Here is a 24,248-nt window from a genome sequence, read left to right as displayed (position 1 = left end):
AAATCATGAAGTCAACAGTTGTTAAGTCAAATCAGCAACTTAATCACCACTGATTTATTTTACATTGAGCAAAACAGAGTGTATATTTGTTAAAGTTGCTTACTCACTCGTGAGTAAAATCGCATTTCTACAGTGTCATCAGAAAATAAATACTAAATACTAAATCATTAAATATCAATGGCAAAAATCTCAAAATCAAAACCTAACAAAAATACCCCTAACCAAAAACGGTGCTTTTTCAGTTGGATGCGATCCGCCAATAAACCCACAGAGAGAGAACGTTTCGTTTTCCTCCACGCCACCAGGTGTCAGTAGCCTATATGTGTTAGTATAAGTATAACACGACTATCAACATAAACAAAAAATATACCGAGTGCACCTATAAAAAAAACACAAATTCTTGACTAGTAGTGCGAATGCCACCAGAAGATGTTCCGAAACTTTTTGTAAGTGTTTGCTTTTCGCATATTTCAGTCCCTTACTGTATCCCAAAATTGTATAGATGAATATTTCCGTCTCGTTGCTTCAGAGACATCAATAGTAGCGGTTCAGGCTGCGCGTGCCCGGTATGTCCGGCTGACCGTTCATCCAGATCTCCCGTATAATCCGCTCGCGTTCCTCCAGTCTCTGCGCGCGCTCCAGCTCTTCTGCGGAGGTAAACACGTTACCGAGCGTCCGTTCGAAGCGCCGGTGGCGCCGTGCAGACAGGTCGGAGGTATTGTCCCACTCCGAATCGCTGTCGCTCGTGTCACTGGTGCTCTCCAAAGTCTTTCCTGTTTTCTTGGACGCTTGTTGCGTTTTGCAGTCGGTTCGACAGGAGATCTGCACCACTAACGCGATGAGCGTGAGAACCAGTCCCAAACACACTCCACACACAAAATACAGTGCCGCCCGTTCCGGCTGATCTGCAGAAACAGTTCAGGTCAGTAACATTTTGCACTGGGCCGCTCTTACATTGTGTGATGATGTAGGTCTGTTTTGTAATCATTTGTTTCCTAATGATTGTATACACCTGTTCTATAGTAACCTAATGTTTTTGATTTCTAAATGAAGAATATGTGTGTGTACACACACGCACACATATCTATCTATCTATCTATCTATCTATCTATCTATCTATCTATCTATATGAAGCTTTCAGAGTGGTATATTTACAGTATCCTGATAATACAGGAAATTAAAAGGATGAAATTCTTTGAAATAATTATGCATAATCTTTTATTATGATTTCTTAAAGATAAGACATTTTTGATAATGAAATAAACTGTATAAATCATTTTGTTGAAATAGAATAGCATTTTAAAAATAGAAAATTAAAGTCATGGTGCCACACAAAGTTTTACCAAAGTGTAGAAGCATGTACAGTAAGGCTGCTCGTGTCTGGCAAAAAAAAGATTAATATTGGAATTATGATTATTTAACACCATTACTCACTGACACTGATTTCAGACATTGAACTTTTTTTCCTTCTTAACAGTGAGAAATTAAGTTTATATATATATATATATATATATATATATATATATATATATATATATTAAAAAGTAATAAATTAATATACATTACATCAAAAGTTTGTTGCTTAGTCTTTGATGTAACTTATTTTTTTATAATTGTATATATTGAATTGATGATTTGTTGTTTTCAGTAAAAACTACTAAATAAATGAGAATATATATATATATATATATATATATATATATATATATATATATATATATACATATATAAATTTATAAGGATTATATTATATATAAAAACAAACTTTATATAAAAATATCTAAAAATATTTTTTTGCCATATAAAGCAAGGAGGGGGAAAATGTGTAGAGTAAAGCTGCTCGATACTGGCTAAAAATGATGATTATTTTGCTCAATATTGAGATCATCTATTATTTAACACCATTACTCACTGACATTGATTTCAGACAGTAATTGAACTTATTTTTCCTTCTTAACAGTTGATGTCATGTACATATTATGTAAATATAATAAAAAATCTATAAAATGTACCTAAAAATATATTTTTTTTGCAATATAAGCAAGGAAGGAAAAAAATGTGTGCCAATATAAAGGAAAAAAATGGAGTGGATGCAAAACACAATACAAAACGGGAACATCATAGCAAAAAGGAATGTGGCACAGTAATCTTACGATAATTCACAAGATTATGTTTTGTACGTAACTTTTGGAAGACAAAATTATAATTGAAAATAAAATTCAATTAATTGTCCAGCTTTAGTAAAGGGTGTAGTTTTGGGGCTGTTAGTGTAGTAGTAGTGTACCAAAGCTTTTTTTACCTGCTATGAAGGAGTAAGCAGCCAGTGCATTGCTTACTAAAGCCATCTCCTCAGTAGTGGCTTGCCTTTCATTGAGGAAAGCTGTGACCATTTCATCCACAGACGCTCTCTGGATCATTTATTGTGTGTAACTGAAAGAAAGTGAAAGATGATGAGACCGCAAGTTAAAACCAGTCAGAACCCACCTTCATATTTTAAAATCCCTATAAAGGAAAGCGCCGAACCATAGCTTATTATAATGTTGTTTTAAAGAGTGTAATTATATTGGGGTTTCTTCCTAGATTTAGGCTGTACCATAACTATGTACAAAACTATTTTTACAGACAGGCTGGAAATTTCCGAACAGCAGAATAATGCTATATTTTACTGTGCAAGCAGACATTGTAACAACCTAAAGTTTAATTCCTCCTCATCAAACTGTCACACAAGAACAGAAAAAAAGACATCCAACATGTACATTATTATTCACTGACAAGACGATTGACGATTACAATTGAGACAATCCTAATAGAAATTATATGCTTTCATAAAGAATTTATTATAGAATGGCATCCTAATCCTGACATTTAATAAACCACTTCTAGGCATCGGGAAGTTTTTACCAGTAAAATATTGCCAGAACATTGGCTGGTTTTTGTCTTTTATCCCAAGAAGAAGAAATAAAACGTAACGAAACAAAGGTGGCTGAACACAAACAACAGAGAATCAGTGAGGCAGGATGGTTGGACAGAAAGCTTGAGTTGTCAGATGTTTTCAGCAGTAGTCTGGGCTGAAGGTAGACAGCACTCGGGGCCAGTCATTCACGTGGGTGTAATGGAATGTAGAGTCTCGGTCTGCCTCACTTAAAGGAAGACAGGCTGCTCTTTCAGCGTAAATGAGGAATCAGACTGGTGGCACTTCCCACAAATATAGGTACACCATGGTAAATTTAAAACCCTCAAATGTCTGTATCCTTAAAATTAATTTTGCCTCCTCTCACACCTCAGAGGTCTTAACCTTCTTGACTGTATCTGTATTAAACCATTACATTCATACAACAGTGTCATCATTTTGTGAACTGAATAATAACCTGGTGAACTTCAACTTAACTTATTTTAATAACCCAAACTATATCAACCCATCATGAATAAATTCTCATTCTGTTTTCTTTATAATATATTAAGTTTCATAATTTTATAATACACTGTTCAGAGGTTTGGGGTTGTTAAGAGTTTTTTTTTATGTTTTAAAAGGAGTCTATTCACAAATGCTGCATTTATTTGATCAAAATCATTTACGTATATCATTGATCAGAAATTTTGAAACATTATTATAGTTTAAAAGTTAGACATTAATTTATATTTCAGTGTCACATTATCCTCCATTTCTTATTATTATGTGTTGAAAACAGTTGTACTGCTTAATTTAATTAATATATTTTTTATATTTTTTATAGTTCAAAAAACTTGAAATTTTTTAAATAAAAATGTATTTTAAAAAAATAAAGTATTAACATTATAAATGCCTTTAGTATCACAGTGGATCGATTTAATGCATCCTTGCTGAGGTAAAGCAGAAGTATAATTTCTTTAAAGTCAATAATCTTGACCCCAGACTTTATAAATCCATATATATTCATTTTCTTAATTTTGTCTATTTATTAATACATTTTTATAACACAAATATTTGTTAATGTAATGTTGCAAAAATTGCTAACTTTAATAGAAAATTAAATAGTCTTTGTAAAATTCTGTTTAAATCTACTTTTTAAAGCCCTGTTTTGTACCATATATGTGGAAAGTATCTGTTACCCAGCACTCCTAAGCTCATTTAACTGGGTCTGTTCTGTGCAATCTTACAAAGTTCTACATTTATCCTCATCATTACTATCTTATAATTATGAATCTCTCCCAAGCTCTGCACCATAATTTGATGTTTAAACAGTTTTTCAAGTGTAAATACTCTAAACACTCTGTGAAGCCCCAGTGCAAAACAATCTCATAACCTTTTACAAAGTGCTACGATCTGTGATGCTTGAACTGTCTCACAAAAATGTCAGCAACATGAATTTTGTCCTAATATTAAAGGGGTCATATGATGCTTTACAAGTTTTCCTTTCTCTTTGGAGTGTTACAAGCTGTTATTGAATAGATAAGATCCCTAAAGTTGCAAAGACTAGAGTTTCAAACCCAAACAGATATTCTTTATAAAAGTTAAGACTCTAAAACACCCCCCTAAAACACCCCCCACCAACACTACCCCAAATCTCTATAACACTGTGCATAAAAACACCCAAAACAACACACAAAAATAAATCAAAACAAAGAAGGCATAACTTTGATTCTCTCTGTTGCAACCGAAGTCAATTTGTGAAGACGCTGTTTCGTTGTGAAAGTGAAAATACTTTGTTTGGCCTTCCAAAAAAGGAACAACTAGAAATCAGTGGTTAATATGCATTTACAACACTGTTCCAGAACAGTCCAACCCAAATATTCAGATGTGTGCAGCACATTTTATGGAGGACGGTTTCCTGATCCTGAGAGAGAAGACTACAATGCTGGCTGTTCTGACTCACAGTCTGTAAGTATGTTTACATGTGTAAAGGATTTGACACTGATGATTCAAACACGAGTTTTGAGCAGTGTAGAATAGCGCTCTATCTACTGATAATGTTTTAGATTTGTGACCACAGTTTGTGATTCATTTTCCCTGATTAACATAGAATAGCACTATAAATTTAATCTTACCTGGAGTGTGTTGACACATAGTGGTTCATCTATGCGATCTCACACTGCAGAGAAATAAGAACAAAAGAACGTAAGTCAAAATGAGAAAGAAACTTCAGCATCCTCCCTTTGGCTCTTCAGAGCTGATGGACAAAGCAAAAGAAAAAAAATGAAGGGCTACTGTATGAGTCATAATGATCTGTATAACAGAGCAGCCCCCTCAGCATTACGATAAGACCTTCAGTGGAAAAACTCTCTTTCCCAAACTGTGTTCCTGTGTTTGTGTGTGTCAGAGATCATACATCACACACTATCACTATGAGTCCTTTTCCGGTACACACACTCCTCCATCCAACCACAGTGATTAGTCAGGACCAAAACCCTCCCTAACTAGACAGAAAACAAAAAAACAATGTGCTTAAGTTTGGTGTTCGCCTGTGACAGGCTAATTATCTGACTGTTTGAAAGCCACAGTGCGAAAAAAACACACATTTCTGCTGAAACTTGGTCACAGTGCATATCATGATGTGATGAGAGAGCACTATACTGAGAGACGACTAGTTAGTGAGCATTCCTTTCTAATTTTACACATACCAGTTTAAAAATCATTACCTGTTGTTGTCCTGTCTGTACTTCAGCCTATTTTTATGGTTGGAAAACAGTATGACTAAATTGTTGTTCTTGTGGTTTATATCTTTTCATGTTTTTGGAAACTACACTGGACTTTTCCCAGGACAAGTCCTTCTTTCCTCATAGAAATCCCATGGGTCGTATCCGGTGTCTATATTAAAATAGATCTAAATTGCGTAACATCTTCCATTTTCAATACAAGGTTAAGAGAGGCCTGTCATTTAATCTTAAAAGCTAAATGATGATTATGTCAGCTTAATTAAATGAATTCTGTTTTTTAAAGTTTACATGGCGTAACGTTTTATAAAAATCTTCAACTTAATGATAGATAAAAGAAAAGCAAGAGAAATTTAGCATTACATCATTCGCTCACTAATAGATCCTGCAGTTAATGAGAGAATGAGAGTCTAGACATCTGATCAAAAGCATCACAGTAATCCACATGACTCCAGTCCATGAATTTAATGTCTTATGAAGTGAAAAGCTGCGTGTTTGTAAGAAACAAATCCATCAAGGCATTTTAACTTCAATCCATCACTTCTGGTCAAAATACCAGTCCATAATCTATAATAATGCTTCCTCAAGCATCTATTACCTGTTGTGCTCTCACATCAAAATCCACCAACATATTTGTGAGCTGTTTTGGACCGTTTTTAGGTGTAAACAGTGTTTGTGCATATTTCTCTCCTGTTTCAGACGAGACAACGAGAAAATAATATTATGGATAGATGGCTTCTATATTAGCCAGTAGTAACAGTTTGAAGATAAAAATGTCTTGCTTTTCACTTCACAAGACATTATATAATGGACTGTAGTTGTGTGGATTACCTGTGGATTATTGTGATGTTTTTATCAGTTGTTTGGACTCTCCTTCTGGCGGCACCCATCCATTGGTGACCAAGTGATGTAATGCTACATTTCTCCAGATCTGTTCTGATGAAGAAGATAAATCATCTACATCTTGGATGGCCTGAGGGTGAGTGCATCTTTTTTTTTTTTTGCAAATTTTTAATACTTTAAATATTATTATATTGAATTAGGTATTACTGAAATTCAGTGTAAACATTTGAAAGCAATTGAAAATTCTATCAAGAAAACTCTGAATCCAGGTCTCCTCGTTAACTATTTTAATGCCTAAATACATTCATCAGAAAGCATTTTTATGAAGCTTAGTCACCGGGCCTATATTCTTGAATGAATTAGACTACTACATTTTCCTAGATTTGTCCATTCAAATACATGGAGAGAATTTTCACCATTGTCCTCCAGATGGAACCATCGTTATGTGCCGACATCAAGAGAGGAAAGCGGCAGCTCGTTTTTGCCATGGCTTTATTGAAGCCACCAGCCTGTTTTCAACCCTGTATTTCAGGCCCTTGACCAACGGAGCCTGACTTTAATCAGACACCAAGCCAAACTCAGCCCAAACCTGAGCTTCAAAGCTTGCATGAGCCAATACTCTTTCATTTGACTTCACAAATAGATGTCGTGCAAACGAGTAACTCTAAAATTATGTTGTTCCTCACTGAATAAGTTAAGCAGTGCGGCTGTTCTCCCGTTTCAGCTGCATAGTCACAGAGAACAAACTTTAATTTGACTTTTCCAGGCTCTAATAATTTTAACAGGAATCCAAACACCTGTTTCTCAACTATAACATGATATTTAAGTTGAGACAATAATGGGTGCACAACTGCTGTCATTAGTATTCCCAGCCAGGGTTAAAATGAATTGATGTCAACTAGACCTCCCACAAGCAGGCCAACCAGCCTGCTGCACAGCATTGTTAACCAAGCAGGTCACTTTTAGCTGGCCAGGCATTTTCCTGTGTCATCCGTGTCAGTTCCTCAAGAACAAACAGGTGGAGTGGAGAACAGGTGCATTTTGCAAGTGTTTTTCAGTTCCTTTGCTCTTAAATAAATAGTTCACCCAAAAATGAAAATTCTGGTATCATTTACTCACCTTTTTCCTTCTAAGGGAAAAAAATATTTTTAAGAATGTTTTCTTTCATTAATTAACACTTTTTTTCAAAATACTGTACTAAACATTACTATAAGGATCGGTTAAATAAACTGGGGGCTGTTTCATAAAACAAGTTTACCAAATAAGCCAGGCTTATTTCAGTTAGTCTGACTTATTTTCACTTGATTTTGTTTCATAAAGCAAAATTACCATAGCTCAAGCTCAGTCACTCTGGCAACTTATGCAGGGAAACTAACCTGGTCTGGGGCAGGCTAACTGTCAGGCTAAGCTGAGCTCCTCTAACACTGACCAATAGGAACGCATTGATATTATGGTGCTGACTCGCTCACATACAATTATTTGACGTTATCAGTCCAAAAATAAAAATATACAGAAAATGCAACTTAAATAAATCAAGTAATTTAAAATATAGGCTACAACCGACTGTATTTAATGTATTGTGCCCAAGGTTTAATGACTTTGTATTAAGATATTTGAAAACATTTTAACATGCTGCTACATGCAAATACAGTTTCTAGCCATGCAGCCTTTCTCTCTGATTTTATGACAGCTGTACTTTATGGTAATTAGTAGAACATTACCATATAAAATTACACTTTAAAGCATTAAAAACAATAAATTAAAAGTTAAAATCACTAAATTAAAATGAAAATAATCATATAAAACAATATATTTTATATGATAAGAGGAATACACATTAACTCATTTGAGCTTGCAATTATGGATGTATAAGCTTGCTTACATTTAATTTACATTTATTGCTATCATACAAATACACTTAAATTTAGCATAAAAATTCTGTGTCACATTTAATGTCCAGAAACAAATATTTTAGCAGAATGCATACTTTATTCAGAATTATTGCGCTTTTATTCTATTGTGTGGCATCTGCTTAGCGCGCAGCAGCGCTCGTTCAATCACGTAAGCCTCACCCACTCCTGACTGCAAAATGGATATATTTGCATGACTTTCTAACATTTACAGATGAAAAATATACCTGTGATGTGTCAGTTATGCACAGAGGAAAACATAATGTCTCAAATGCATTAAATGGCACAGATATTCGCTGTTTGTCATGGTGGATCGATTTGATCCATGATCGACATTAAGGGCTGCTTAATAAGAATAAGCGTGGACATCAAATTATCTGGACTCATTGAACCTGGATCGAATTAGTGAGATTGCATGAACTTAAATTTTCATTTATGAAACCGCTTTAGTCCAGAATGATTTGTTAGGTTATTTCAAGTCAGGTTTTGGACTTTAATCCCCGCTTTTCTTAGCGTCTTTTATGAAACAGCCCCCTGCTTATCTACATAATGAATGTTGACTGCTAAAAAATTTACTTCCTAAGAGAGTTTCCTTTCAAACATTTCTTCCAAGCGTCCGAATAAACAGAAACAGACCACATCTTGTGGAAAAAAAAAACATTACATAAACTTTTTGTCAGAGGATTGGTATACAAACTACAGGACCATTAAATCCATAAAAATATCAGAAGGAGCCTCTTATTGTCCTTATGAAGTGGCCTTATAAAATATGTTCTCTCACTGGGTCTGTTTATTATGAACTAATGAGATCCAGTGGAGAAATGAAAGGGCAGAGGGAATTACTCAGACTTCAACATTGTTTTCATAGTAGAGAGAGATTAAACTAGTGCTCACAAAAATGAAAACAAAAAAAGATTACTTGGAGAGTTTCAGATTTCTATTTTTAGAGGAAATGTTAAAAAATAGAGGACAACACACAGCTGTTTCTGATCAGAGGTAATGACAAAATGAAGCTCTGTTCAAAGAGAATGTAAAACAAAGGACCCCTCAACTAGTCATGTCTTTGTTACATAAATCAAACCCCTCAAGTATAAACACAGTAGAATGAGTGGGTGAGCATTTGATCAGATGTAAAGCAAACTGAATTCCCACCACTAATGACTGTTTTTGTATCATTCAATTTTTATCTCATTTAGAGTTGGTCTAGACCACAAACCACAAAATCTTCTCACACCTCATAAAGGAAGATTAGGAGAGACGGTGTATATGAATGCCCAAAATGTCTATGTCTGATCACATAATTCCACACACATATTTGACTCTGCCTAATAATTCACTTCACTTAATCTACTATGAGCATGCAGGGTTTATAGACTAAAATGAAGTGCACATTCACAAAAACACCATCATTTAAAAAGAACAGAATGAGAAGCTTGTAACATTTTTCAGTAACTAAACTGTATGGTCTTTATCTGCTAAACCAAGGATAAACAAGTTCAGTTCTATTATGATTTTTATTAAATGTGTTCAGTTTTTAACAGGAAAAAGACTGATTTTCAATCTCGTGAATTTCAGTCTCACATAAACGTGTGTGTGTGTGTGTGTGTGTGTGTGCATATTTGAATATATATTGGGTATAATTTATTTAATGTAAATATGTATTTCCAATCTGTTACAACATTAATATTAAAATAACACAATTTCATGTTTTTTATTAAATCATATTTCATATTAAATATTCTATATTGTTCTCTTTATATTTATATAAATTGGTAAGCTCCATAAGTTACTAGATTTATTAATTGTAAAAAATCAAAATAATAGCTTACGTTTTAAGTTAAGTTTTAAGTAATCATATTTTATAAATAAATAAAAATAAATACATTTCCTGTGATATTTTAAGATTTATTGGCTTGACCTTGTCATTCTAAAGAGCACTTGATTAGTATTTTGGTTCTTTTACTGAAAGAAATATTGTAAATTTTATATATAAAAGCATTTGTCAACTTTCAGAAGTACACTAGCACATCCAAAGCAAAAATCCACGTACTGTAACAAATGTCCAATTTCAATTTTATAGGATCTTGAAAAACTTAGCTGAAAAATACCAGAACCCAACACAGAATTAAATCTGTATCACTGAGTATTTCATGTTAGGGCCTGAGATCCTAAATTCGGCCATGATTTATTTCACTCTCATTTGCCTGTGCCACACCGCTTCACCCTCATTATAATCACAAAACATGACTTTGGGCAGATTCATTTGCCAGCCTTAATGCTACACTTCCTCTCTACCTGGTGTTTTTTTTTTTTTCCTGTCCCACTGTTTTCTTCTCTAATATTAGGTTTCAGAATGCAGGGCCAGTCTTAGCTCTCTCCAACTCAGCCTCTGTTAGCTCAGTGAAGCAGAACAGTGGAGCTGGAGGACCTGAATGTACTTAAGCCCACACAGATGGGAAACTACAGCTTTTCCATACCTCAGCTGCCTAGAAAAGAAGAGAGACAGACAGAATGTTACTATTATTTAACGTCACTATAGCCATTTTCTTTTCAGAAGTTTTTATAACACCATGTTTAACTGTTTATTGTCAAGATGAAAGATTTAGTTTGAAAAACAGAGGGCTGTTGAAGGATATTGCCCTTTTGTACTGATTTAGCACCAGTTACTTTGACCCATAACCACTATGAGAGAAAAGTGGGTGCTTAGGAGAGCCATGTTTAACATTCTGCTGGTTTTTGCTGTAACAGCAAGAAAAAAATGAGTTCATTTAGGGCTGGCTTCCTGGAAACAGAACAAAGCTTTTGACTTAAGTGATTTTTTTTAGTAGAATCACCTCTTTTTGGAGTACTTTAGTGGAGAACTATGTTCAAACTGGCCCCAAGAGATGTCAATGTGTGTGTTCTGTGTTTGTATGGCTCTGTGTACCTTGGCTGTAAGTGACTGGCACAGCATTCCCAGTTGAATCCTATTCTCAATTGAACGTTTCTTTAAATTTGGGGCTATGGCTAATTATTCTTGAAATGCACAACCTCCATATGGGCATAAAATAAGTACAGCAGTAGTTCAAGCAGAAACTTATAACCAGAGGCTATTGAGCCATATTGTCCTAAATGTGAAAAAAAACAACAACAAAAAAACCCCAAAACTTTAAAACAGAAATAGTGAAGCTTAACTTAAAAAAAAAAAAAATAAAATAAAAAATACTCACACTAAAGTATGGAGCCCCACACATGATGTAGGAGAAAAAAATATATAATGTGGCCTCGAATTAATGATTCATTCCCATGACTTAATTAATTTTCTTATTTTAGTTAAATAATCACCACGGATTAAAAATTTGTTCTCTCATTTTTCTAATTTCTCATTTTCTTTTCTTCGTTATACAATCACTTCATCACCACATTTTAGTGATTAGTTTCATTTTATTAAATCGTGGCAACATTATACTAATTTGTTTCCATCATTTTAGTATATTGCATCCAAGTTGTTCTAAATTGTTCCCTCGCTTTATTAAATCGTGGCCACATTTACTAATTCACACCCTTGTTTTAGTAAATCATGGCCATGTTTTACTAATTAATTCAAATAGTTTTATTAAATCGTGGCCATGAATTAAGAATTTGTCCTACAATTTATTCATTCGTTCCCTCGCTTTATTAAATCGTGGCCATGTTGTTCTCTTGTTTTAGTAAATCATGGCTAAGGTGGCTAACCCTAACCCTAACTCATTCCCTCATTTTTAATAAAATCAAAATGAGGGAATGAATTAATACAACGTGGCTATGGTTTACTTAAAAGAGGGAACAAATTAATAAATCGTGGATGAATTCTTAATTAGTGGCTATGATAAATATATGTTTGCTTAGTGTCATGTGCAGGGCTCTGTACTAAAGTAATAATGTATACCTTGTAAGGTTCATGCCATTCCACTGTCCTTCACAAAAGTCAGGCCTAGCTTCACCATGTAAACAAGCCGGAGGCTAGATTACGCTCTTACTGACAGATTACATGAACACACATAGAAGCGCATGCACACACATTCAGACCAGACCCCACAGCATAAACAAACAAGCATTCAGCCAGTCCTCTTGCCATCGTAGCGCACATGGTACACAGTATCATCTTTAATCAGGTACCTGAGAGGCCTATTTGACGATTATGAAGAACACTTGATCATTTATTTCATTTGCAATTTTATTTCCATTTTAGAAAGTATCATGCATTACACATTTGTGTTAGTTGCTTCCCAAAAAGTATTGGTTAACCTTTAAGAGAACCCCAGCAAATTACGAAGTCACCTGCTACACTGCGTGTAAATGAATCTCAGGTCTGAAAGAAAAGGAACCCATTATGTAGTAGCGGTGGTTAGTAGTGAACAGCTGAACTGTTGCCTGTGCAGCTGATCCGCTGGAGGCGACGTACACCTGGCTTAGAATTAAACAATTAGCTTCTCCATAATTATAGGTCAAAGAGTCAGCTCTGTTAACATCAGACATTAACCGATCTGCAGTATAGTTCACGTCACAAAGAAACTGTCTGTGTGGAAAGATGCTAAGTATTACCATATGATTGCAAGATAAGGTTTGAACAGAAACTACGATCAGTTTCTAATGCAGATTAGACTTCCTTGCTGCCAAAGAACTATTAAAAGCATTTTGAGTCTTATTATGCCCAACTTGTTCACCACACAAGCTCATGAAAGGCATGGGTTAGTCTATAAAATTTAAATTCTTTTATTTACTCACATGTATGTCTTCCAAACCCATATGAATTTCTTTCTTGCACAGAAAACACAATTATGTGAAGTTTTGAACTATTTTAACTACTACACTTAATGAGGTCTGAAGCTATCAAATAGCTATAGTTATATAGCCTACTGACTTCACACCAGATGCACACCGTGTGTCCCATCAAAAGCAAATAAAACCCATTACAATCAGTGAAGTTGTCTGAAGTCTAGATGTGACGCGCCACAATGTGTCGAGTTGTCACCCGTAAATAGACGTCTTATTCTATTTTTGAGGTAATTCCTGCATTTGCTCTGATTCCAAAAACACATTCAAATATTCGCTTTGATGGGTCCAGTGTAGCTGTTTTGTGGTCCAGTAGGAATGGTGCACCTCTGGCCAATACATTCTTCAGTTTTAATTTCACACAGAATGCGCATTTGTGTTTAAATTTGCAAGACACAGGGCAGTGGAATGGGACTGGTCTGGTCTGGAGATGCTTTAAAAAAAAAAAAAAAAAAAAAAGTTTATGTGTCCAACCCACATCTAGTCCATGTTTGAATAGTAAAACAATGGAAGGTAGTGCAGTGGAATGCAAAAACCATTCTGTGTGAACATCCTTTTTTTATTGTCAGAACAAAAAACATAAAATGAAAATTGTAAAAATTTAATCATTGAGTCAATCTTTTTAAAAAATTATGTAAACCTTAAAACAGACAACACAAAGGCCCATTGTTTTAGTTTGTTCCTTGCGTTTTTCTTTTTAACCGTAGCCACTTGTTCTTGTTTTCTTTTTAATTGCTTAACTGCAGAGCAGCTGTATGCTGAATCATGAATGTGTGTGATAGGCCGGCCATAGTGCGGCACAAAACACATATCTCATACAAACAGGCAAAACCTTGAATTTAATCGCACAGGGGCTCATAAAATACCACATGCTCCCTGTCAGAGATTCATACTGACAGAAGGCTAATTTCCACTTTGTTGAATTACATTATAACAGTGCATAGTGACTTCAACCAGCCAAACCAACAGGGAAAAGATGAAATCAAGTAACAACTGAAAAAAAACATGAACTAGGGAGTGTAATGAACAACAACAGACTCCTTAAAAGATTTCAGGAAATAGTTAAAAATGTGCTGATGATAAAATGTTATTCATCGTGACTGCTTTTCAAGTATATGGAAATGCTTTTTGTCCTTTATGGATCTTGACTGGCCCTAGTTACTGTATGCTTTCAACGTATAGAAAAGAGCAGCTAGAACATTCTTCTAAATCGCTCCTTTTGTGTTTCCACAGGTGAACGAAAGTCATACAGGTCTGGAACAACATGACCATTCAGTTGGAAGTCACTGGCCACTATACTTATTTCAACTCAGACCTGTTTGAATCCTTTGCGTCCAGGCTGTTTCACTGAACAATGCCACCCAGTGTGTGTTCAGGCCCACTGGCCCCACGGTTACTGCTCTAGGAGACAGGAGCTGACACAAAGCAGCTGTCTGAGACCACTAGAGTGGCAGGAAGTCCTGCCAACATCTGGTCCTTCTATTAAGAGACCCTCGAGAATCAGAGCAGGCGACAGCAGGCAGACTCTAAAGGTGAGTCAGTGTATTGTTTCTAGTCATGAGGTCTGTGGCCACAAGGACATCACACTCCAACAATCGGCTAGGTAGCCATTACCTAATAGTTCAATTATGGTTTAGACATTAAAGTCTTTGTGTATTTGAGGAAGGAATGACTTCCTCTCCACAGACTCCGGTGACCAGCACAGAGAAGCTCCTGTTTGTATTGCCATTAGATAAGAATATAATGCTAAACATCCTGATTGAGGTATCTGGGCATGCAATTGTGTGTGCTTACAAGTTTAGCAATTTCTGTCTAACTACTAATAAAAACCATCAACGCTTTACAATAATAATCAGCATGTTAACTTAGAATTTTACTATTAAATTACTTTTACTAGAGTAAAACTAACAGTTTAATCTATTTTAACATTATTTTTTGCATATACTAATACATTTTTAACATTTCAAGTTGTATAAATTAGCATTGACTAATGTATTTTGAACAATCATGAATTAACAATTAACAGTATTATATTTGTACATTAGCTTTGATTAATAAGTGATGTTTATTGTTAATGCATGATACCTTATGCAATAACTAAAGGTACTGAGCTGATCTTTATTGTAAAATGTTAATCAAAACCCCACAAAAAATACCCTAAACTCGCTTTAATTACTTAAGTAATTCTACAAAGTGTCTACAAACAGCCATAATCAACATTTAGGTTTTGTTTCAGTCCTCAGTGGGTGTCTGGTTGTGCTTGAGGGATGATGTTGACCCTGTTTGGCCCTCCCGAGCAGGGAAAGACATCAATCTAATGTGAAGTGTTAAAGGAAGTCCTGTGAGCATGCTGTTGTTCAAACACAGTCCAGAACCCCGGAGAGTCATTGAACAGCTTTTATTTAACACAGAGAGCAAAGGTGTTCCCTTTCAACTTCAACATGGTGCTCTCAAAAAGCCCCCACCTGAGACTGATGCACTTAGTTTCATCCAAAATCACTAAATCATGTCTGTATACATGGCCACAGACAGGAGGAAAGCAGTTACATGCATTGAATTATATTAAGGAGAACCTTACAGATATACATATTACAGTTGTAGTCAATACACAATTGACATCTACTTTTGAAAAGCACGTATAAAGCAGTCTTTAATATAATATATTATAATAGTTTAACATATTTAATATAAATGTATTAAAACTACATATTATATAATTAGACATTTTAATACTTATTTATTTAATGAATGCAACTCATTTCATTTAGTTTAATTAATAACTAATGATCCAAAATCACAGTAACAGCACAGCAACATATAGTTCCACTCCAACTCACCCAATGTATTCTGTCCTTTCTCTGTCCAAGCACACACATCTGAGCTGAAGCCGTAAAAGACTGTTTTGCTTGAGTATTCCACTGTTTGTGAGTGAGCTGTCTGTGTAAGTGAGATTGCATACAAGTCCAAAAAACTCAAAGAAGGAAGGAAGAAAATAGAAAGGTAAATTGTCCTAGAGAGTCTGTTTGCCTATTCAAAACAGTTAGAAAAAAGTCACTGGAAGTGGAAGGCGATCATAACGCCGTGTGCAGATGCATACTGGAGCTGTGCTTCTCTTTATAACCCATGTCAGGAGGACGCTGCGCCCTGGAAGCTGGAATGTGACACGGAGAAGGCAGGAGGCAGAAATATTCACCACACTGACAGACACAGACGAGTCAGAATGGAACTCTGGAGAGCAGTGAATATGAAAGAAAGGGAAATAGGCAGGTCTGTGAGATTTAGAGAGAGAGAGAGAGAGAGTCTGGAAAAGAAGGAGGGGGATGGTTGGACGACTAGTAGAGAACACGAAATGACATGGGAATTTCATTCAGTCTGGACTTGGAATTTTTCCTGTTAACTTTTGCCGGGAATTCTGTCCCGAGACTCTCTGGAAAAAAAGCATTTTTGTACATGTATGTGGGTCCATGTGTACAGGAGTGAAATTCATAAAAAAAAAAAAAAAAAGTTACGTAAAATGCATGACCATCAAACAGCTATGAAAAATACAGAGTTGCCACTGAATACATTAGTTCATATAAGCTACAATTAATAATGTATGAATTTATTTGCAAAATATATCAAAATATCATTCAAAGTGCCATTTATTTTAAAGAAAAACAGCACAAGCTCACTTTTAAAGCAAGTTTGTTTGGTTTTAATAACAAAACAATGGATACACTGTTCAAAATTCTAAGTATTCTGACACTTTATGTTTTTTAAATGTTAGTGGATCATATTCATAGTTAATGTGACAAAATGCATCTGTGGTTGCCTGTAGGACATCTTAGTGAACTTCAGAAAGTAAAGGTAGTTCTGAGAAAAAGTCTAGCATCATTTGTTTGCAGATGCCACTTGATATGTTTTGATTAAATGCAATATTATTATTATTATTATTATTATTATTATTTAAATGTTGCATACATTTCCAAATGCTTTTGGCTAGTATTTTACAAAAAAAAAAGTTTATATATATTTTTTTTATTAAAGTTTGTCCATATAAATAATGAGCATTCCCATGACCTTTGAGCACAGTCACTAAGCTGAGTTTGTTGCTTTTATAGACCATAAAAGCCTTAGATAGTCTTTGACCTGTCTCCCCCCCAATGAGACCATCTTCATTTAATCTGATAGGAACCACTAGCTGTCTGTCTGTGATTGAGACCTGAGCTTTTGATCACTCAGCCTGATCTTTTAACAACTCCACCATCACCATCGATGAAATGATCAAAGTGGGTTTGTACAATTGAATGTGACAAGAAGGGAATATGGTTAAAATTAAGCAAAATCACTTATGAGCACTGTCTGAAACGTGATCTGAAGCAATGCTGAGATAAGGAAAGTGACTAAAAAGTCTTTAAAATATGCTTTTTACATTCTAAACAACAAAGTTTCACATGCTGAAAAGCGTAAGAACCTTGTAGTTGCAATAGTTTTTCTCCATATTGCATGAGAGCGCATGATCAAAGAGTAACCGAGTGTTGACATATCACAAGTGAAATGTGATGTCTATTGATAACCTGACTAGTTAATGGCTGGTAATAAAGCGATTCAAGTAGAGACAACCAGCTATAAACAAACAATGGAAAACAATGAGCTCTGTACATTGTTGTCTTGACCATCTTCTATTTTCAGTTCCCAACAGGTTGAAAAACACTGCCACTAACCTGTTAATCTTAACGGGTCCGTCATGATTAAGAAAACTTCTTTTCTCATAGAAGGTAATTAAGCATTTAATGGGCATGTTAATAGTTCACCAACAGCAAATGAAACCATGTGAGTGAACAAAAGCAGAGAGACAGAGCCGTGCTCTGCCAGATGAGATCCACAGATTCTGAAGGCACATAATGTAGCAGATTGCAGAGCTGCTGAAGTCCAAACTCACTCATGGAGATGATTTGATTAGCGTGACTGTTCAAAAGCTTTACGTAACGCTGGAGCATCTCCGGGAAAAAATAATGAGGAAATCTTTGCCGGGCTAAAGATCAAATCTAAAACCATACTAGGCAACGCACGCAAAGTGAAAATATATACAAAAAAAACAAAAACAAAAAAACAATGCATTCAACTAAACTATGTAAATATGCCTTTAGGGTCTAAACCAGTAAAAACATTGAAACAATATGACTTACCAGCTTTGCGATTCAAAATGAACTTTCCAGTGGAGCATAAACTGCATCCTTAACTACACCCCATCCTCCTGTTGTGTTCCTGCTGAAACAACTGGCATAAGGGTCTGCTGAAGCAGCACAATTCAGCATCAGTCACTGAGCTGCCCCATGTGCTGGCCTTTACTGCCCTGCTGCCCAGAGTCAACAAACCAGGGCTGATTGGGTGTGCCTGCATTTGACACTGAAAAAATCATATTGTGAAACTGTATTTAAAACATTAATACATTACATCCACAATTAGAAGGACATTCATCAGTGTTCAGTCCAAGTGTGTGGTTTATAGCATTATATAGCATTATTTTTATTCTTTAATGCATCACACAGAAAAAAAAGAGATTTTGACGCAAACATATTTCATAATTAAAATTCAATTTAATAGTGACATTTTAAGCTTAACTACATAGAGAAAATGCATAGTGTGTTACTATGGTAATTCAATGTAAAAATCAACGTAACTCACCTATCAAGAAGAAACAAAGCAACATCGGCGTCCGATTCCAGACCTTCCCACTCCTGTATTTCTCTCCACTGCTGGAAAGCTGCTTCAATCTTTACGCGAGTCCAGAGGTGGAAAGTAACGAATTACATTTACTGGCGTTACTGTAATTGAGTAGCTTTTTTGTGTACTTCTACTTTTTAAAGTAATTTTTTTAAATCTGTAATTTTACTTTTACTTAAGTATATTTTGTTTGAAGTATTGTACTTCGCTACATTTTAAAACACATTAATTACGGAGTAAAAAAAAAAATCGCTCCCTGGAAACTACGTCAGTAAATAATGGGCAGAAGGGCAAACTGGCGCTAAAATCACAAGAGAGATGCAGACGGACAAAACAGGCGTTAGTGGTGCAGACACCGCTGAAAACGAAACCCCGTCATATTCTGAAGTTGAACTCGAAGGAAATGAAGTGAAGCCCTGGCCATATTTATGCTTTAAGCAGTGCAAGCTGTGCTTGCCTAGGAAGACCAAACTAGCAGTTAATAAAATCTCGACAAGACGTCAACCCTTCGCAAGCATAAGGTAAGCTAAATAATTGCATCGCTGCATTGGTGGTTAAAATGAAGCTTTGACATTTTAGCAAGAGGTTTTACACAAATTAGCCAAAAAGACTGGTGCGGAGTGTGCTATATATATCGTCTGCGATAATATCACAATTGTTTTAATGATGTGCGCGCGCATTTATAGTGGGTTCATTCACTGTGTGATTCAGTCTGTTGAAATGCATTTAAAATGATCACAAAATTAAAGATATAGGGGCAGAAAATTTACATATTTATATCATTTCATATAGTGCTTCAAAATCACACAAAGAATGCCATCTTTTCCTCCAAAAATCATCATGATTACATATATATATATACATATATATATATATATATATATATAATATTTGCATATTGACAGTTCAAAAAACAAGTTAAAAAAAAAACTACCCACTTATAAACAATAACTCCCTTACACACACTATTTCTACAACAAAAAATAATTCCAAACACAGCCACCATAGCACAGTTTTGCGTCTCTGAGCAACATGACAGTGTTTCGTTCCTGAATGATTCGGTTCAATCGCAATGACTCACTTATTAACAGTGACTTCCTGACACCTACTGGCCATTTTAACATCACAAACAAAGTATATTTTGATTTTTTTTTAAATAATTTTCTTATAATTTCAAATGAGTATTCAACATTTTATGTCTTATATATCAAAACATTATTCATGCATTTGTAACTGCAGGTTAAATGCATTCTTGTCCTGCATTAAACAGTGTGTAAATACATCTAAATGCCACTTCCAATAAAGCTTCTACATTTGGTCTGCATTGAAAAGATGAGTTTGTTGATACTGATTTGCCTGGTAACAGCCCAAATGTCTTATTATTCTAAATAACCTGATTCCTTTAATTAAAAACAACTAGTTTGAGATGTATATGCCTATCCCAGGGGTGTCAAACTCAGTTTCTGGAGGGCCGTAGCCCTGCAGAGTTTAGTTCTAACCCTGCTCCAACACACCTACCATGTAGTTTTCAAATAAGCCTAAATGATTAGATTAGCTGGATCAGGTGTTTAATTAGGGTTATATCTAAACTGTGCAGGACTATGGCCCTCCAGGAACTGAGTTCGACACCCTTGGTCTGTCCCAATTTTGACTCCCTCCCACTGTTAAAATGTAACTAAGTAATTTTTACTCTGAGTAAATTTTAAATGAGCTACTTTTTACTTTTACTTGAGTAGATTTTTAGACTGGTACTTTTACTTGTACTTAAGTAAAATTTCATTAATGTAATGGTACTTTTACTTGAGTAGAATATTTTTGTACTCTTTCCACCTCTGCGCGAGTCCCACCTCTTGCCTGATCGTAACCCTTCTTTTTAATGGTTTGTTCTTCTGAAATTTTCCTGTACTAGGAAATGGAACACCCATAATAAAACTTTGGAATGTGACAGCATTTAAAAATGTTTTGTGTGTAATATAGAACTCTGTAACCATTTAATATGCTAAATTATATGTTCTAGATTTCTGAAAGAAACAAAAATATAAATACATTAAAAAAAATACATAGAAAATACAATTCTTCTTCTTTTACCATCATTAGGTAAAACTTTACAATAAGGTTCCATTTGTTAAGTTACAATAACTGCATAACATGAACTAACAATGAAAATATTTCAAGCATTTCTCAGTGTTAGTTAATTCATCATTTTCTAATACATTATTAAAATCAAACATTGAATATCTGCTAATATTATTTAATAGACCTGAGAATGAATTAATGAACAATGTCCATCAAAGCATTTATACGCACTATTTCCTACTTTTCCTGCTGGCTATGTCTGCTTTCACATGAAATGTCTTGGTGATGCTTTTCTTATTGATATTATATTAGCTGAACATCTTTAAAACTCTCACTTTTAGAAATACACAAGAAAAAAAAAAAGACATATTGCCCTTGAGACCAATGAATGATTAAAATGTGTATGTATGCATTAAATTTAAACACATAATATAAATAAACGTTCACTTTGATGTTGCATTTAAATCTGTGAATATATAAATAAGAGATAGATAGAGGATCATTTACTTTATACAAAAATGTATATATATATCAAAGCAATCAAATAAACAAACATTAGGATTCAGAGCATGGCAGCAGCACTAGATGTGGTTATGTCTGGAGTTACTTTAACAGTGCTTGACATTTGGAGTTCTGCTCTGGTTGCCTTCAGATAATGTGTGTTCGCATAGAGTTGACAGTACAGTCAGAGTGCATTAAACCTGAGTGCCCTTAGCTCTCTCGTGTCTAACAGCCTCGCCAGGAGTCACACAATTAATCACATCCTTTTGGCATGACACAAATATGGACAGACAAATATTACCTCAGTGTACAGTGGGGCTCAAGAGTCACATTGAAAAGCTGGGATTCAGTTTAAACCTGGTAATAAACAGAACATTAAAAATGTGAAATATTAAAAACAAAGAAGGGTTTAGAAGGCTCTTTAGAACATAGGAAATGTTTTTTATAAAAATGCAAAATATAAATATTTTATATATGTACTAAAATATGTTTAAATTCATTTTACTCTTAAAGGGATAGTTCACCCAAAAAAAAAAAAAAAAAAAAAAAAAATTCAAACTCACCCTTAATTTGTTCCAAACATGTTTGAGTTTCTTTCATCCGTTGAACACAAAATAATATTATGTATGTCAATGGTTACCGTCAACTCTTTGGTTACCAACATTCTTCAAAATACATTCTTTTGTGCTCAATGGAAGAAAGAAACTCATATGTGTTTAGAGCAGCTTGAAGGTGACACAGTTTTCATTTTGAGTGAACTATCCCTTTAAATGTCTTGTTTACTTTTATACACACTCTTTGGATTCTTTCTGAGTCATCTTCAGAACTGACACAAAAGGCTCTCGCTGTGTATGATGTAACGGTAGAAACAGGGCTGATAATATAATTCTACCTCGTGACTCATAAGATGGAGAAATCCGATAGGAAAGCAAAAGTTCAGGATGAGGCAAAATATATGTATTCAGCAACTCCCATTAAAATTTTCAGCCTGTGTTTTCACAGAAGTTGAACTCTGTGTCTGTTTAAGTCATTAGGAGGGATTACCACCCCCTTCTGACCGAGACCGGAAAATTTGAATCCCCATCAAACTCTACCCCTGGGATAACCTCTGTAGGTATTTTGTGTAACCAAAAAGACATGAATGGATCAAGAGAGGCACAACAAGGATCAAATGCCTCTGCCTGAGGGAAGGAAGACAAAAGGAAAAGAATATTGTAGTTTTATGAAACCCTCTCTAGTAGAAAATAAGTACTTGGATCCTAATACGAACACCTAATTCAGTTTGAGAATAGATGCCAAATCCTAGCCTTTGCTCCAGATCTACTTTTCATGAGGTTTTTAGGCCATTTGATCACTAAGTGTACATTACAGTCCAGAGTTGGCATCTAACCTTCATGCCATTGCAAATCCTGGATCAGAGCTTTTGAACTGCAAACCTAAACCTTTGAGGGAAAGAAGGTTCAAGACAGGGCCGATTTAAACTTTAGATTTAATGATCCTTCTTAATGAGCGGTTTTCTTTCCTGTCTTTATGCATTTCTTACTGATTTATGTTTTTGAAAGAAGTCTCTTAATGTTCACCAATGCTGCATGTATTTTATTAACTCTACAGTATAACAGTTATACTGTGAAATATTATATTTAATATCTAATTCTATATAAACGTATTTTAAAATGTAATTTATTCCTGTGATGGCAAAGCTAAATGGTCAGCATCATAACTCCAGTCTTCAGTGTGCCACATGATCCTTCAGAAATCATTCTAATATACTGATTTGCTGTTCAAGAAACATTTCTTACTATAAAAATTTAAAATCACAGTTGTGCTGCTTAATATTTTTGTGAAAACTGTGATACATTTCAGGATTCTTTGATGAATAGAATAACCTTTTGTCACACCAATTCCACTTCCTGTTGATCTGTTATCCAGTATTATTCAAAAATGTTACAAAGAGCATTTTATGTTGATACTGAGTACATGGTTTTGTTGTACTTATTTCCAGGTTGAAAAGACATTCTAAATCCCAGTTTTCAGTGAGGACTTTCAAACCTTACTTAATTTATTCACCATTTAGCAGCTCTTTCCTGCTAGTTTTTCAACCAGTTATAAAGATTGCGCTTCAGCAGTCAAATGAAATAAAGGTAAATATTGCACAGCATGAACAAGTTTATCTTTGGAGTGGAGCAATTCCACTGGGCTAAAATGCCATTGTTTGGTTTAGCGGTAATGATGTCATCCTCATAAACGAAACATGCATAGGAGGAAAAGCCACAACGAAACAATGAACCTATTTATTAAATCTCTACTGAGAAATAAAAAGCCCAATAAAATATATCCAGACTTGTATATTTTCCGGATGCCTGATGCTTGCCCATGCAAATCTCATTGCATCAATGCCAGTGTTTTGCTATCAGGTTGCTAAGGTGTCTTGAGTGTTTTTTTTAGCATGCCATGTGGTTGCTAGGTTGATATTTGTCATTGGCAGAATACAGTCCATCTCAAAGCCTCTGATATTCTGGCCCTTATTTGACTGCTTAGAAAATAAATAGCACACAGTCTCTACAGTAAGTTCACTACCGTTCCAAAAGTTTGGGATCAGTGAGATTTATTTATTTATTTATGTTTTTAAAATAAGTCTCTTATGCTATTTCTTATTATCAGTGTTAAAAAAAAAAAACAGTTGTGCCGCGTAACATTTTTGTGGAAACGATTATACATTATATATTTTTTAAGATTCTTAGATGAATAGAAAGTCTAAAAAAAACAGCATTTATTTGAAATATAAAT

At 34.7% G+C, this 24,248-nt stretch overlaps 1 protein-coding gene and 1 long non-coding RNA gene across 6 annotated transcripts; one reads left to right on the top strand and one right to left on the bottom strand.

Moving 5' to 3' along the window:
• Nucleotides 1-534: 534 nt before the first annotated feature.
• LOC109064706 (protein eva-1 homolog A) lies at nt 535-18,527 on the bottom strand. Of its 5 annotated transcripts, none has more exons than XM_042774660.1 (4): nt 18,347-18,525; nt 5,026-5,069; nt 2,300-2,430; nt 535-905 (listed from the first exon to the last, which is right to left on the bottom strand). In XM_042774660.1, the coding sequence occupies exons 3-4, from the start codon at nt 2,415-2,417 to the stop codon at nt 535-537; spliced, it is 489 nt and encodes a 162-aa protein (XP_042630594.1). In that variant the 5' UTR covers nt 2,418-2,430; nt 5,026-5,069; nt 18,347-18,525. The 5 variants fall into 5 exon arrangements, with proteins under 5 accessions (XP_042630594.1, XP_018937290.1, XP_042630596.1 ...); XM_019081745.2 differs by lacking the exon at nt 18,347-18,525 and adding an exon at nt 16,016-16,150; XM_042774662.1 differs by lacking the exon at nt 5,026-5,069 and having other exon boundaries at nt 18,347-18,527.
• Nucleotides 808-16,017, top strand: LOC109064707. The gene is made up of 3 exons (XR_006162207.1): nt 808-922; nt 14,412-14,710; nt 15,415-16,017. It is a non-coding gene; the product is annotated as an uncharacterized LOC109064707 (long non-coding RNA).
• Nucleotides 18,528-24,248: the final 5,721 nt, after the last annotated feature.

This window comes from Cyprinus carpio, chromosome A17, assembly GCF_018340385.1.
Source record: "Cyprinus carpio isolate SPL01 chromosome A17, ASM1834038v1, whole genome shotgun sequence".
Classification (NCBI taxonomy): Eukaryota; Metazoa; Chordata; class Actinopteri; order Cypriniformes; family Cyprinidae; genus Cyprinus; species Cyprinus carpio.
Note: the sequence above shows the minus strand (reverse complement) of the source record. Positions and strands in the feature narration are given on the sequence as shown.